The 16,948-nt window shown below is 38.9% G+C and overlaps 1 protein-coding gene and 1 long non-coding RNA gene across 2 annotated transcripts in view; one reads left to right on the forward strand and one right to left on the reverse strand.

Annotated features, from left to right (window-relative positions):
* The first annotated feature begins 1,294 nt into the window (after positions 1-1,294).
* Positions 1,295-16,948, forward strand: part of LOC146400834 (uncharacterized) — a 421,507-nt gene continuing 405,853 nt past the window's right edge. Inside the window, exon 1 of the long non-coding RNA XR_014812628.1 lies at positions 1,295-1,751. This is a non-coding gene — a long non-coding RNA (uncharacterized LOC146400834). The remainder of the gene's footprint in view (positions 1,752-16,948) is intronic.
* LOC100512911 (transmembrane protease serine 11D) overlaps positions 10,075-16,948 on the reverse strand; it is a 53,095-nt gene continuing 46,221 nt past the window's right edge. The window contains exons 8-10 of the mRNA XM_013978757.3: positions 16,347-16,606; positions 14,590-14,732; positions 10,075-11,570 (exon numbers count right to left, since the gene is read on the reverse strand). Coding sequence (XP_013834211.2) covers positions 11,409-11,570; positions 14,590-14,732; positions 16,347-16,606 — 565 coding nt within the window. The 3' untranslated portion in view covers positions 10,075-11,408. The remainder of the gene's footprint in view (positions 11,571-14,589; positions 14,733-16,346; positions 16,607-16,948) is intronic.

A 16,948-nucleotide genomic window follows, 5' to 3' on the forward strand; every position in this document is an offset into this window, starting at 1 on the left:
TTATTGAAAATTTAAACCTCATAAGGATTTTGTGGAAAGTTTGTGTACATGTGTGAGTGTGTAAATCTCATGAGAAACCTGTGACATAAGCTGGTCATAAGATTGCTATACATTCTTGTGTGCTCAGTTCCAATGATTACATAATTCAATAATATCGAGTTCCTTAAGAAACCTCACCTGTGGAGTTCCCATTGTGGCTCAGTGGAAACGAATCTGACTAGCATCCATAAGAACGCAGCTTCAATCCCTGGCCTTGTTCAGTGGGTTAAGGATCCGGTGTTGCTGTGAGCTGTGGTGTAGGTTGCAGACATGGCTCGGATCCTGTATTACTGTGGCTGTGGTGTAGGCTGGCAGCTACAGCTCCGATTTGACCCCTAGCCTGGGAACCTCCATGTGCTGTGGGCACGGCCCTAAAAAGACCAAAAAAAAAAAAAAAAGAAACCTCACCTGTAAGTATACATACACACATCTTGCTTTCTTAAATGTTAAAAAATTACCTGAACAATTAAAATCTAGTATGTCAAAATGTAGGATCCTATTAAAACTTTTCCATATGTATGTAAAGAATTTGAAATATATACTCTCATATTAGTAAATATTTTCTTTTACATGATGGATAATTTCAAGTCTGCTTGAGGCAAACATTATCATGGAAAATATTCTCATAGACTATAAGCTCCCTCTAGTTCTTATTCCTCTTGTTTCTTTGCCTCATTTATGAGCCTTTTTATTTGGTCCAATTTTATTTTATTTTATTTATTTATTTATTTTTTTATTTTCCCACTGTACAGCAAGGGGGTCAGGTTATCCTTAGATGTATACATTGCAGTTACAGTTTTTTCCCCCACCCTTTCTTCTGTTGCGACATGAGTGGTCCAATTTTAAATTGCTATTTAAAAATTTTCAATTTTACTTTTAAAATTTAAGAACAGATTTTAGAGGAGTATAATACAAAAATCTTATTTTGGAGTGGGGGGGGAAGAATCCCTCTAATTAGAGGGGTTTTCCTCATGAAAGCGTTATTCTAATTTTCTTAATGTTTGCAATGAGAGTCCTACAATTAAGTCTCTTGGCTGACATTTACCCCACAGGTAAAACAAAATGAACGGAACAAGGCGGCAAAAGTCACGCTTCCATCTGGGTACCTGGATTGGGGAAGAAGAAAGGAAGTCTTCATTTCCGCTCATGCCACTGTTACCCAGGAGTCAGGCCCCAACAAGAGTCCTCCTGACCAGCGCCTCGCTCACCCACGTGACGAGACTGAGGAGTTTAGTTCCGACGCTGGAACAGCTTTATTCTAGGATCCAAGAATGGAGAGTACAGAGCTCCTGCTATAGAGCGTATGCACCCCCAACAGTCCCGCAGCAGGGTTCCTTTCTGGGGTTCTCCTCAGCTGGCAGAGATTTGCATTTCTCGCCAGGCGCGCACAGTTCTCGCTGGATGCGTGCTGCTCTGCTGCTCCAGCTCCAGCTCCAGCTCACCGGGCCGGGCGCAGCCTCTGCACACGTGCCCCGCCGCCATCTGGTTGCAGTGTGGCGCGCAGAGCATTTGCACAGGGGAGCAGAGTGTCTGCCAGGGCAGTTCTGTGCGGGGGATTCTAATCCAGGTACGAGGTTAGGTGCAAGGCCTCTGAGAGCGGCCCTCTGTAGACAAGTGAGACTAGACCACACGCAGAAGAAGGTAGCCCTTATCGCCTAGATTCCATCTCACTTTTTCTGGGAACCCAGTGGGCGTGGCCGGCGACACAACGGGTAAGTGTTGCCCCAAAGTTCAGGGTATTTCATTTTGCAATTCGTGTTTCCTGAACCATGTTTGGAAAAAAAAAAAGAAGTTAGTTTCTATACTTGCTTGACGTCTTCTACAGAGAAAAGTTTTATAGAGGGACTTGTAAAAAGCTTTTGAGTTAAAACTCCTAAAGGATACAAAAATTTCCTTGTCCTGATAAGTGCTACAGACGCGATAGATATTTCTGTTTTATTTATTTATTTATTTATTTATTTATTTATTTATTTATGTCTTTTTGCCATTTTCTTGGGCCGTTCTGGCGGCATATGGAGGTTCCCAGGCTAGGGGTCGAATCAGAGCTGTAGCCACCAGCCTACGCCACAGCCACAGCAACGCAGGATACGAGCCGCGTCTGTAACCTACACCACAGCTCACGGCAACGCCAGATCCTTAACCCACTGAGCCAGGCCAGGAATTGAACCCTCAACCTCATGGTTCCTAATTGGATTCGTTAACCACTGACCCACGACGGGAACTCCTAGATATTTCTGTTTTTAATCAGAAAAATATAACTATATAGACCTTAATCTGTAGGATAATTAAAATTTTCTTTCTTAAATTGGTCCAAGAAGGTGTCATGAACATATCTTTGGAACTAGTGTTGCGTTCTTTATAATCCTATTTTCATTGCTTATGACTTTGACAGTTCATTCATGTTTATATCTTTCTCACTCAATTGCTCTGTCAGAAGTAGAAAGTGATATATTTAGGGTTGAAAAGAAATAGGCTTATATCCTAAGACTGTTAAGAGCAAACAAAATGTCAGTGAAATGACCCTATGAGATGCATAAATCATCATAAAAGGAGCAAAAGGCAGGTGTTTTTTTTTAAGGTGGCCCATGATGAGTATGAGAGGTATTGAATTAGGACAGCATTACAACTAGAAAGAAGTTTAAAAATTGTATAAAGGCTGTAGTTGTTTAAAAAATTTAGTAGAGCACTACTTCTGGCTGACTCACTTAAAACCCAGAAGTTTTTTTACCAGTCCCTTTTATACATTCGTTCCAGGTTCCCTCCCACCATCTGCTTTCATTGCACTGATACCAGTGGAAGCTTCTGTTTTCTTTCCTTCAGTGGAGAGAGTTTTATTGGAGGCAGTGGCTAAAGGGAATTCTGGTGATGCGTCAAGTCCCTGGGGCTGTCCACTTTTACAGGAGTGAAGGCCCAAACCGAACTTTTTTTTTTTTTTTTTTTGGTCTTTTTAGGGCTGCACTTGCGGCGTATGGAAATTCCCTGGCTAGGGATCGAATCAGAGCTGTAGCTGCTGGCCTACAACACAGCCACAGCAATGCCAGCTCTTTAACCCACTGAGTGAGGCCAGGAATCGAACCCGCATCCTTATGGATGTTAGTTGGGTTCATTACCGCAAAGCTGCAATGGGAACTCCCAGAACATTTTTCTTATAATGAGGAGTTTGTTGAGATTTTAAGGAAGAAGAGCTTAGTATATTGACTGAGTGAAATGTTCAAGAGATCTTCTATTTCCAAACAAAATGCACAATCTTTATTACTTAAAACATTTTTACTTTTAATATTGCAAATATAATCATTTAACATGAATAATTGAATTCAGTCTTTTGAGCTGGCCTCTAGGTACAAAATGGGATTATATGTCTCTTTTGTTTTAATCCTCAAAAACTGTAAGTTTAGGAAAATTATGAATTGTGGAAGAAATAGAATCAGCTATTTGAATAGTACCAGGCACACTAGAAACATTTAACTGTAATAACAATGGTAATATTGATAAGCAATCTTGCCAGACATGTAGCATTCAAATAAAGACAATTATTGAAAGATTACTGTGTGGGAGTTCGTTTCATGGCTCGGTGGTTAATGAACCCGACTAGCTTCCATGAGGACTTGGGTTCTATCCCTGGCCTCGCTCAGTGTATTAAGGATCTGGCATTGCTATCAACTGTGGTGTAGGTCACAGATGTGACTTGGGTCCCATGTTATTGTGACTTTGGTATAGGCCAGCAGCTACAGCCCTAGCCTGGGAACTTCCATATGCTGTGGGTGTGGCCCTAAAAAGCAAGCAAACAAACAAACAAAAAGAATTACTATGGATCATGAACAAGAATAAAATGCTTTTTCTGCTATCCATCATATTGTGTATTTAAAACAAGTTTCATGTATTTCCTCCAAGGGTTCTTTCCTGAATAACCTGAGAATTATAGATTGCTTCCCCTTACTGTATTTGGGATGCTCACAGATGTTCTGTATCAGAGATGTGAAAAACAGTGCACATACACGAAAGCATATAAAACATGAATGTACAACTTAATGGCTTATTATAAAGTAAATATCCATAGAAAATTGCTAACAAACCATTTTGCTCTCTGCCTTTCCCTTCATCACCACGGTTCTACCTTGCTCCTCTACAGGTAAATGTTGTCTTGTATTTTTTTTGGTAATGAATTACACGCTTTAAAAAAATAATTTTCGTGAATAAGAATGAATTCCTAAACAATATAGCTTTTTTTAAACAAATAGAATAGTATAGTATGTATTCTTTTGTGATTACCTTCTTTTTAACTGTGTTTTTAAGGTTTATTCATGTTTGGTGTGGCTCTAGTTTCATCTAGTTTTGTTGCTATATTGTCTTTCATTGTATGAATATAACAAGATTTGTTTATCCATTTTCCTGCTGCTGAACATTTGATTGGTTCCACTATCTGTGAAGAATAATGCTGCTTTGAATATTCCTGTACTTGTGGACCCATTTCTAGAGTATTCACTTTGGAGTAGAATTGCTGGATCACAGGATATGCATATGATATCCTTTACTAGATAATGACAGTTTTTTTCCAAGTTAAAGCAATTTACCCTCCCCCATCCTTACCAGTGCTTGATATCTTTAGACTTTCCATCTTTATCCATTGCTAAGTGTAAAGTCGTGATATATTACAATGGCTTTATTTTTCATTTTCTTTGTGTCTAGTAAGGTTGAGCCACTTGAGTTACCTTTTTTGGTCATTTAAATTGTCTTTTTTTGGAGTTCCCGTCGTGGCGCAGTGGTTAACGTATCCGACTAGGAACCATGAGGTTGCGGGTTCGGTCCCTGCCCTTGCTTGGTGGGTTAACGATCCAGCGTTGCTGTGAGCTGTGGTGTAGGTTGCAGACGTGGCTCGGATCCCGCGTTGCTGTGGCTCTGGCATAGGCCAGCGGCTACAGCTCCGATTAGACCCCTAGGAACCTCCATATGCCGCGGAAGCAGCCCAAAGAAATAGCAAAAAGACAAAAAAATTATATAAATTGTCTTTTTTTTGATATGCTTGTTCCAATATTTGGTCCATTTTTCCATCGACTTATTTTTTTCCTTTTGTAGTCATTTCCTATCCATTCTAGATGCAAAATATTTGTTTTGTTTTGTGTATTGAAGGTATCTTCTCACTGTCATTTTGCCTTTTAATTCCTTAATAGTGTCCTTTGAATAGAAAATTCTAAATTTTAATAAAATCAAATTTTTCTTTCTTTTAAATTCCTTTTTGTTGTGATATTAAAATCATTTTTTTCCTAAGACATCAAAATATTTTTTCATCATCAAGATATTTCCTTACATTTTCTAAAAATACATTTCCCACTCCCTCTGTAGCAGTCCCCTATGGCTTTTTGTCTCCTATTTCCCTAAAATTGTAAATGCCATCAAACAGATATTTCTAGCTAGTCCCTTCTCTGAGCTACAGATACATATTTACAGTTGTTTACTTGGCTTTATTGCTTGTACATTTCAAATGTAACAGATTCAGAAAGAAACTTTCAATTTTCCACGCCCAAAACCTGCTCCTCCAAAATTTATTTCATTTGTTCAGGCCCCAAATTTGAGTCAACCTTGATCTGTCCCTTTCCCTCAACCGCCAAATCTAGTTCCTCAGAAACTCCTGCTGTTTCTCCCTACAAGTATTTTCTGAATCCCACTATTTGTCTGCATCTTCAATGCCAGCTGAAGATGGGGGAGTTGAAGTCAGTCTCATCCCTGGATGACTGCATTGGTCTCTCACTCTTCCTTCTCTTATCCTCTTGTTGCTCTTTCGAGTAGCCAGTGTCATTGAACCAGGTTCATGTGCCTGTTGCCCAGCAAGCCAAATGCTGGGACCAGGGAGGGTGCAGCAGAGAAAGTTCCTGTGCCTGACCCACAGTGAAGCCAGACAAACCTACATGTTGGAGTTTGGGCCAGAGAAAGGTTGACTTCAGGGCCAAGCAGGGAGTGTGGGAGGCTCATGCTCAAACACCTGAGTTCCCCATAACCTCCAAGGAAGAATTTTTAAAGGCACGTTTTGGGGAGAGAGCTGCAGGAGGCATGACTTTCTTCCAGCCGGTTGGTAGTGAAGTAACAGGGTGGTGGTCCAGGCATCTCAGTCATCAGTCTTCTGCTTCTGACCAGCCTGGGGTTCAGGGTTTGTGCTCAGCCTAACTCTACCTAACCCTACCTCATCCCCCCTAGGTGGGGCTTAGTTTCTGAGAAGAACTCAGAGTATCCTGTGAGGAGGAGCTTGTACTCTGCTTTGTTACTGCACTGTATTTTTTTTTTTTTTTAATTAAAAAGAATTATTTTTATTTTTATTTTTTTAGGGCCACACCTGTGGCATACGAAGGTTCCCAGGCTAGGGGTCTAATCAGAGATACAGCCGCTGGCCTATGCCACAGCCACAGCAACGCAGGATCTGAGCTGTGTCTGTGACCTATACCACAGCTCACAGCAGCACCAGATCCTTAACACACTGAGCAAGGCCAGGGATCGAACCCGAAGCCTCATAGTTCCTAGTCAGATTCATTTCCGCTGTGCCATGACGGGATCTCCCTGCACTGTTTCTTTATTGCTTTCCATTTGTTTCTGCATTCCCTCATCAGTGGCTGTGTGAATCTGCTCTTTGGAACATTGGGAGGCCTATGATCAAGAAGCAGAGGGGCTTGGAAAGGCTTTTGTGCTTAGGAGGGCCCCACAGAGTCCTGCTCAGTTTCAATTCCTCCTTTCCTCTGGTACTCCTCAGTCTGGAGGGGGAGCTGGTGTGGGGCAAGAAAGGGAATGCAGTTTTGGATAGAGGAATTCAGCTTTAGGGGGACCCTGTTTTCCTATTCACGAGACAGCCAGGTGAAGGGATGGGAGAACAAAATTGCAAATCCGTCTCCCCAAAGGGAGGGGTTCAGGCCGTTTATGGCATAATGAAGCAGGGTGATCTGAGGTGTGGAGAGTTTGGGAACAGGTGAATTGGAAATAAGAGAAAGGTGAGGAATCGTGGTTCTGTGCAGATATAACTGAGCTACAGGCTTATTCATGGGGCTCATGGTCGGAAAACTGTGGGGTTGGTATGTTCTGAGGTTGCAGCACCTGGCCCTCTGATTTAAAAGGTCACCAAGTGGGCAGTCAGGCATACCAATCTGAGGGTTGGTGGTCCTAACCACTCTTAACTGGCTTGTGCTTAAACTGGACACCACTGGCTCTAAATTCCTGAAAAAACAACATGGACAAACACCTTATTGTTCAGCTAATGTGCCACTTGGAGGACATGCGTGTTTTTGTGGCAGCAATTAAAGGGAACTTGATCAGTGAAGGCAGGTTACAGGTTTAATGGATCTAACTGTGATTACCTTGGTTTCACCAGTTTAATCTTTAGAAAATAGAAAATTGGTCATATAACTTCCCTCCAGAACTTGACCTTCACATTTACAATTAAATCTAAACTTCTTTATGTGGCTCACATGCCTATTTCTCTACCTCAGCTAACACCAGTCTCTCTTACTAGTTTTACCCTAGCCAAACTAATGACCTCTCAGTGCTCCTCTAACCCACAAACTTGTGGTCACTTCAGGGCTTTTACACTTGCTTTTTCCTGTGCCTGTCTTACTCTTTCCTGGAAATTGACTCAGCTCGCCTGTAATAGAGCCTGGCACATACCAAGTGTGCAAAAGCAATTGATAAATAGATTTGTGGACAAATGAATGACTGGTTAGATGAATAAATTTTGCAGGGAAAACAACCCTATATTAGTACGGTATCAACAGTTTTTTTTTTTTAAATTTTCCCACTGTACAGCAAGGGGGTCAGGTTATCCTTACATGTATACATTACAATTACAGTTTTTCCCCCACCCTTTGTTCTGTTGCAACATGAGTATCTAGACATAGTTCTCAATGCTATTCAGCAGGATCTCCTTGTAAATCTATTCTAAGTTGTGTCTGATAAGCCCAAGCTCCCGATCCCTCCCACAGGTTTTTATTGCGTTAGTAATTTCAGTCTAATTTGTGTGACTGGAGGTAAGAAAATGCCATTTTAGTTCTGTTAATTTTTTGCAGTAGTATCTCAATTTAATTCTGTTTCTTTTTTCTTCAAGATAGATTTTACTTAATTTGAATTCTGATCAGTTTGATTTCTTTAGTCTAGATGATTTGTTTCATGATTGTGCATCAGATTAAACAAACAAATGTCCCAATACTCTGAAGCATTTTTCTCAGATCTTATGCCTCCTCAAGACATTCGATTATCATGGGTAGAATCTTAGACTGGAAAGCACCAAGGAAATAATCTGTTAAACTCGACCCTTGCAGAAATATTGTAAAACATTTATTCAGGTGATCATTTGACTTCTGCTTAATGTCTCCCATACTCATAAAACTTTTATTTCAAAAGATAACTAATTCTTACAGAAATGACTTGCTAGAAATATGAGATTCAAAGGAAATGATCTCTTTTCCCCACAGAGATTAATAAAGTGGATTAGAAGTGGAGTACACTGGATTTTGAGATTTGGATTATGTAGACATGAAAAAAAATTATATTTTGAATCTGAAGATTAATGTTTAGCAAATTGGAAAATGGGAATTAATTGTGTACATTAGAGCCTGTGACATATTTAGATAAATAACATGAGAAATTCTGACCTCCTTTCTCTCTAACCTTGGAGTAGTTAGTATGGTTCATGGCAAATTAATGCTCTGGAAGACACACTTTGGATATTATTATAAAATATTTTCTCTGAGTCTTCTAGAACTCTCCCCTTCTTTTATTATCCCCTAATAAATGTTCTACTATCATTGCATCCATGATGTTATATTTCTGTCATAAAATGTATTGAGTGTCTTATGCATACTTTTTTTTCTTTTTAGGGCCGCACCTGCAGCATATGGAGGTTCCCAGGCTAGGGGTAGAATCGGAGCTATAGCCGCCAGCCACACCCACAGCCACAGCAACACAGGATCCGAGCTGCGTCTGCAACCTACACCACAGCTCACAGTGATGCCAGATCCTTAACCCACTAAGAGAGGCCAGGGATCGAACCTGCAACCTCGTGGTTCCTAGTCGGATTCGTTTCCGCTGCGCCACAACAGGAAGTCTTTGAGTGTCTTAATGGCAGGAACTATGTCTTATTTATCTTAGTTTCAATAGTGTATGGTAGAAAGTAGTATAGGATAGTAGAGAGCCTGGAACATATAAGGCTCAATAAATTTTTTAAATGAATGATCTATACTCTATAATTAAGACCTCCAAGTAGTGTGATATTCACTTGTTCCTTTAAACTTTCTGGAATAATTCTCTTGTTATTAGTTCTGTTCACTCTTTTAAACTTGAGAGAATTCAGTTTGAACATTAAAATATTCACCTTGTTTGCCATTTAAAAGAAAAATTGGTTAGTCTGTGTATTTTCTGTAGGCTGAAGAGAATTCTCTCTGGCATTAATAACTCTTCTGGGCACTGAATTAGGGTGCTAGACTGTTTCTACCAGAGCTTACAGAATGATTTTTTTAATAACTGAAAAGATTTTTGAGTCAGTACTCCTTCCATAAATATTCAAAATTGCTTTCATGGAGCTAATTAGCTATCAGGAAAATAAAACTCATTAGTACATTTAAAAAAACTCTTAAAATAAGTGTTATTCAGGTGTTCAAATATCTCTTCATAGAAATATGAAAATTTGATATTTTATTTTCAATAAATAATTGAATTTGCTCTGTTTTCTGCTGAATAACTTATATAGCTTTATATAGCTTTCAGTGTATAGTAATAAACAAGTATGTTTATGATTATGTGAAGACACATGCACACACACATACTCATGCACAAACACACTCCTCTGAGGCTTACTCTAAATTACCAGTTTAGTATTGTCCTCACAGGGTGCAGCCAGGGAGTGTCATGCTGGACGCTTGCCTTAGTTACAGAGCTTGATTATAAGGCAGAAAGTGCCAAAGCTAGAGTCTAGTTGGCAGTTCCCTTGGTAAAGAACCAATTGAGTAAATTGTATTGGGTTGTCCTTCAGAAATCAGAACTTCCATAACTCCTTAGGCAGAGAAATGATTTTACAAGAGTTTATTTGAAATAAGGTATACCAAGTATTTGTTTGTACATTTCACTGAAAGTCAGTTAAATTTTCAACTTCTTTAAAGTAAATGATTTCAATGTAGGAAGTGACAGTTTTACAGGAAGAAATATAAGATGTTTTCATCACAGTGCATGTGGTTGTTCTGACACCCAGGTGTCATGAGTTGGCTGTTAGAAAGAGGAAGCCCTGACACATAGGTGATTGTGCATAACCAAGCATAACCAAGCTGTAGCTATGCTAGAATCCCATAAAAACTCAGTAGCATTTTTAATTTGGATTATATAAATTGCCGTGCCATTAAATGTTAATAAATTTTATTTATGTTCTTTGGGTGTGTGTATAAGGGAAGGGGGGGGTGGAAGGGGGAGAGAGAAGTTTCTTCACTAAGTTAATTTTGTTGAAATTAAGCTATTTAACCTTTAATTTTTAAAGCAACTCTTCCAATTTTTCCCAGCATAACTTTCAATTCATTACTTGAATTTAGCTACTGTGGATCTCTAATCTCTCAAAAATAACTGCCACTAGTGATTGTTCTTAATTTACCCTTAGTTGTTAAAAGCACTCTGTATGTTTATGGTTTTAAGTTACCTGAGAAGGTCGTGTAGGTGTATTTACTCAGTGTCTCTATGGAGGAAGAGATTTCACATAGATGAAGGATATTTTCAATAAAAGTCATAATGAAAATTATAATTCTTTGGTCTCTGGTGAAGAGTGAATAGCTTTGATGATAAATGCCTGAAACTGATCAGTTAGTTCCTATGGAGGCATGTTCTTAGAAGATATTTAAGATGGCCGTAGGACTGCAAAGGGCATCATATGTGTCCTTTAGGACCTAAACCACCTATAAAATATTAAGTAACCAGAAATTTCAAAAAATGGTATTTTTCTTGACTCATATTTTTCTGTCTTGAACGTTATCTACAACTTCCTCCTTTGCAAGTTTCTATGCTTTGCACACCTATCAGCTTCAATGAGACTTCCTCAGAGTAAAACTCCTCTGACCCTGCAGACTTATCCACGTTCCTCTAGTTTCCACTCTCAGGGTACCTGGTTTTCTCACTACTAGCACTTAAATTATAACACTTGTAGTCATATCGTTATCTCTGGAACTAATGTTTCCCCCGGCATATATCCACAGTACCATGCAACATTCATCTAAATCTTCTTGAGAGAATATAAAATCCATAGTAATAAAGATTAAATAGTGTTTGTGAAACATGTATTCTTTTGTGGCTGGAAAGTAAAGTTTGGAATTGTAGACGAGCATGTGTGTGCACCGGCTTGCTAGAGAGGTGTATTTATTGTGCTAGATCCCAGTTTGTTGGGCTATCCAGTCCCGGTAGGCTGTCACTCGAGTGTACACTCCTGGCTTATCTGGCAGACCACACTGATACCCCCAGCTTACTATCCCCACAAGGAACCAAAGCCGCCGTGAGTCCTCCTGCTGTAGTGGGCCACCAGAGTCACCCTGAAGGAAACAGAATGATAGGTTATGTAAGTGGGAAGACAACCCGGAAGTGTTGAGCTTATTTCTGTGGTAATGAAGTCACATCCATTATGACAATACAGTTGGTCTGATGCTTCGTATTGCTATACTCTACCAAGCCATGTGAAAATTCACCAGAATCTTTGCTCCAAGTACACACGTTGTTCCTTCAGCTAGTGTGAGAAGATAAGCACATCTCCCAGACTTCAGCTTTCGGCTGCTCATCCTCGGCTTACCTCCTGTGGGGGCCGGCCCTGACCCGCACCTTTCCTTCCCACTGTTACCCCTTCCAGCTTTGGGCTAGATTTATTTTTCTCTGTCTGTGCTCCCACATCCTGTGTGCTTATCTTTTTCACTGCTGCCTCATCGTTTATACAAGCATGTTTATGTGCCTGTTTGAACTTACTTGAACTGGATCACCTCCCCTCCTTACCACAGCTGTACAGCTCTGCAATCTTCATTGCATTTATGATACTTACTCATTGTCTGTTTTTCAGTCTGTACTATAAGGTCCATCAGGGAAGGGGTATACCTGTTCTAGACACTTCTGTATCCCAGGCAGGAGCCCAAAGGAGATGCTAAGAAAGTATTTGCTGAATGAATAAGTTTTTAGAAATCTCACTTATCTTCCTATTCATAGCACAATGCATGGTGTTGGATGCATAGTGTATCAACAGATATTCTTTTGGTGAATAATAGAAAAGAAATTTATATGGCAATGAGTAAAGCACTCCTTATGAAATACTTACTAGCCAATTATAATAATAAAATGATCAAGCACATATTTGTGCATGTAATAATCAAGTTGGGGAGAAAAATTAGGATATCTTACATGCTACATGATGGGTTAAGTCAGTGGGTTCTGGAGTTAAGATAGCCTGTGTTTGAATCCTCTACTTACTAGCTGTCTGACTTTCAGTAAGCCACTTAATAGTTCTCTGACCTCAGCTTCCTCATCTGTAAATCATATTTTTATGTGTTTGAATGAGTTTAACACACTCAGCACTCTGAGTACATCCTGCTAAACCGTCAGAACTAATAAAAGTCAGCTATTATTACCGGGTGTGCTTTGAGAATAGTTTGCTATTCATTTGTCTGCTCTTAGTTGCTAGTCCTTCCATACTTAATTACTGGTTTAGATGGGGAGAAGAGTTAGCATGTGAATCACTGCCTTGTATGGCAAGCGCTGCATGGAGCTGATTGGCACTTGCCTCCTTTACATCATGCATATATGCTCCACTTACCCAGTTCTCAGCACTTTCCCATTATTGTGTTTTCCTGCTATTTATTGTATATTAAGACAGTTTCCTGTATAATATCTTACCAAGAGCAGGCAAGCAAATATTAAACTAAGAGAGACATAGTTTTTCCTGTATCTGGCTAGTTTCACTGCCTGATTGCACAGATATTGATATCTTCTAGACCATAGCCTCACTGAGTTCAGGTGATGCATTGTTGTGTAAGCATAGAATGTGGTGCGTAGAAAGTAAGTAGTGGAATTAAAAAAAAAAATGAATGAATGAACAAAAGCAAATAGGATCTGATAAGCTCTAATGTAAAGTACTATGTATTTTTTTGAGGCCAAACTCTGTCGTATAGTATTTCAGCTGAAAATCAGTGAGGGCCTGAGTGTAACATACAGAAAAAAGTTTCATGATGAATTGTGGTTTGAACTGAGTTTGGAGGAAGAGCAGCCTTTGTATATGCAGAAGGTAATGGGCCTCATGAGTAAACCATGAATAAACTCCCTTCTATATCTCATGTACATCCTTAAGTCAGTTCTAGTTAATACTCTTAGGTGATCTGAAATTATCAGTGTAGATATGTGTTGCCTATTTGGTGAATTCTCTGTAAAACTACTCTGAAAGTTGAGGATTTAACCTTACAGGACTAGCAATACAAGAGAAACAGGAAGGGCAGCAAGAAGTGTTCCTACCACAAAGATATCTTCACTCAAAGGGAACTCAACCCAGTGGATAATAGTCTCTTAAAAATTGATAAACAATTCCCCTCCACCCCCACACAACTTTCAGTTGATAAAAATGTTTCATTTGGGGGAAAGAGTTCCTGGATTGGTGTCTTTGCCAAAACTATGTAAGACCTACTTCTTAGCCACTTTTTTAAGAATATGAGTGCTCAATATAAAAGTCAGCAATGTTTGAGGAAAGAATAAACCTCATTTTTCTGCTTACAGTTTACTCAGCAAAGTAGTAGCAGATTCCTCAAAAAAAACATTGATTTTTCTTAATTCCAAAAATATAATTTTGAATACTAAGTAGCTATTGCTGTTACTGTATGGGGTTGGGTTTCGTATATAGAAATAAAATCCATTAAAAGATATAAACACATCAGTTTTTTAGATAATTTAATTAAAAATTTAGGATTAAAATCTTACGCTAAGTATAAGACCTTCATGTTTAAGGTTAGCATTTTTATATTTGGTTGGATATTAAAAAGTAGATTTAAATAGTTTTCCTTCAGATGCTGATATTCAGATGTTATTTATATTTATAAAATATATTATCTATGACTCTTGGATGAGTGATTTAAGTCTTCAGAGTAGAAGGTTGAGATGAAAGTTATTGATGTCAGCGATCATGGTCCAGGTTGACAACAACAGTAAAAACAGTTGAGATAGCTGAGATTTCTTTTTTGCTTAGTATGTGCCTGACATATTCGATTTCCATCTAATCTTTAGTAGTACCTAAAAATGTAGATACTGTTATTCTATCAATTTTGTAGACAAAAGAATTGGTTATTGAGGTTAAGAAATTCCAACTTGGGTCTGTCTGGTTCTTGAACTTGGTAGTTAACCACTGTGTAGTTTGGCTTCTCAGAATCTGTGTTTCATGATAGGTCAACTTTGGATAAGAATATTATCTCTAAAATCTAGATGATAAAGTTTTAGAGGCTCAAGGCTGCATATTATAACACTATTTCCTCCGTGCCTGTCTCATTATTGCATGCTAGTAAGTTCTTATAACTTGGATGATGAACTTACCTGGCATGCATCTGCTCCCCCTTCAGGTAGCCCAGCACATAGCATTCCAGGCAGGACATCCCCATTATAACCAGCTGGCGAATTACATACATCGTTACTTATTATATTGACCCGTACTTGCTCTAGATCTGGAACTGTGTTGCCTGTTAGGAAAAAAAGAAAAAAGAAAATAGACTTCAGGAAGTATAAATTAATGACTTTATGGTGAATTTAGGAAGGAATAATTATAATCCAAACATTATCTCTTACTCAGCAAAGCAAGCTATGGACCATGTACTAGTTTTTTCTCAGCAAAGATTCCCATAGTAGAAATGGATAATTCCTTTACACAGATTGATGCCTGTCTTTTTTTTTTTTTTTCTTATAATTGACTATTACAATTGGAAATATCTATGGATTGACTTTTTTTTTTTTCTTTTGTCTTTTGTCCTTCTTAGGGCCGCACCCGTGGCTTATGAAGGTTCCCAGGCTAGGGGTCTAATCAGAGCTGTAGCCACTGGCCTACACCAGAGCCACAGCAATGCCAGATCTGAGCCACATCTGCAACCTACACCACAGCTTATGGGAACGCCAGATCCTTAACTCACTGAGCGAGGCCAGGGATTGAACCTGCAACCTCATGGTTCCTAGTTGGATTCGTTTCTGCTGAGCCACAACAGGAACTCCCATGGATTGACTTTGAATTAGAAAATTACATATTGAGTAGCATTTAATCTAATAACTAAAGAGAAACCAGTATGGGTTTCAAGGGTAAAGAATGAATTTGTTATAAAATAATGTTTTGATGTGCCTTCAAAATGGCATTGCCATTTAAATTTTTATCTACTACACCAGATTACTTTGGGCCACGAAAAAGCAACATGGTATTTTCTAGGAAAATTAAGCCTTTGCTTTATTCCTTCGAGAGACAATTTATAACATCAGTAGAAGCCCATGGAAATTGTTAATGCTGTCCTTCCACTGCCTAGCTGATACTCCTTTTTGCCCCATGGCTATATTTGCTCTTTCATGTCACCTTCATTTTTATTATAATTTTATTTGCCTAATAAACAGGTGTGAGCAATACTTATATAAATACAGAATTCCTTGCTCTAAAGGCAAAATTTATTTTATCTCAGAATACCATAAATGGCTGTTAATATCTCAAAGAATGTTAAAACCCTTTGAGACTACCTATCCAAATCCTCTTTTAAATTTTTAAAATTTTCTTTGGAGGGAAGACATTTGAGTCCTATTGATCCTCTGGATTATTGAAGAACTCATGTTTCTTCATCGTTTCATTTTACATTTCCCTCTTGCTGTATTTGAGAATTCTCTGTCATTTCTAGGGATATTGCTTTGCTTTGCTGAGGGAACTCTGGTGAGAACTTAGGATGACCAGACTATAGGACGGTTCTGTCCATAGAACCTGCCCTCCGGGTGTTCCTTAATTAAAAATAAAAATACATAGAGTTCCTGTCATGGCTCAGCAGAAACAAATCCGACTAAAAACCATGAGTTGCGGGTTTGATCCCTGGCCTCACTCAGTGGGTTAAGGATCTGGTGTTGCCGTGAGCTCCGGTGTAGGTCACAGACACGTCTTGGATCTGGCGTTGCTGTGGCTGTGGTGTAGGCTGGCAGCTGTAGCTCCAATTGGACCCCTAGTCTGGGAACCTCCATGTGCCACGGGTGTGGCCTAAAAAGCAAAATAATAATAGTAATAATAACAAGTACCAGGAGATATTGCTGGTTTTTGTTTTATTTTTCCTGATACTTACCGCTATATCTTTGTGATCCCCATCCTGTTACATAAGCCGTGGAACCAGGTGGAATAGTTTGGGTGGCCTCTGGGAGACACACTGAATGGATATTTTTGGTAAAGGCGACTTCTCTGTTGAGTTGTACAAGCGCAATATCATTTTCATGAGTTTCAGGGTTATAATTGTTATGGATTAAAATATTCCTTACTCCTATTCTGTCTTTAGGAAATATAGTGGAAATACCAAAGGTGACAGTCCACTGGCGAGGATCAGAGTAGCTGAAAAATATGAAAACATACTATTTGAATAGAGAACTTGTGGGAATTTCAAGTATTTGGAGTTTGTGTTTGTCACCCCCCCTCCCAATCTAGGAACTATTTGGTCAACATTTCTTTGTGATCTCTTTCTGTAACTCTTCCATATGCCCAAAGAAACATAGAAATATTTTAGAAAACATATCTTGGGGTGATGAACATCCTGATTTTTTTGCTATTCCCGTGAGGGTATCCTGATACTTTGATGAAAACTGGTATGACGCAAACCTTTTCTTTGACTTTTCCCTTTTCTGTATCTGTCCATCCAAGCAAAAAAGGCTGAAATAATGATCACTTTAGTTTTAA

This window comes from Sus scrofa, chromosome 8 (assembly GCF_054392235.1).
Source record: "Sus scrofa isolate SSC_HxYL_T2T_F1_AM1 chromosome 8, Sscrofa_HxYL_maternal_Yorkshire_Landrace_v2.0, whole genome shotgun sequence".
Taxonomy (NCBI): Eukaryota; Metazoa; Chordata; class Mammalia; order Artiodactyla; family Suidae; genus Sus; species Sus scrofa.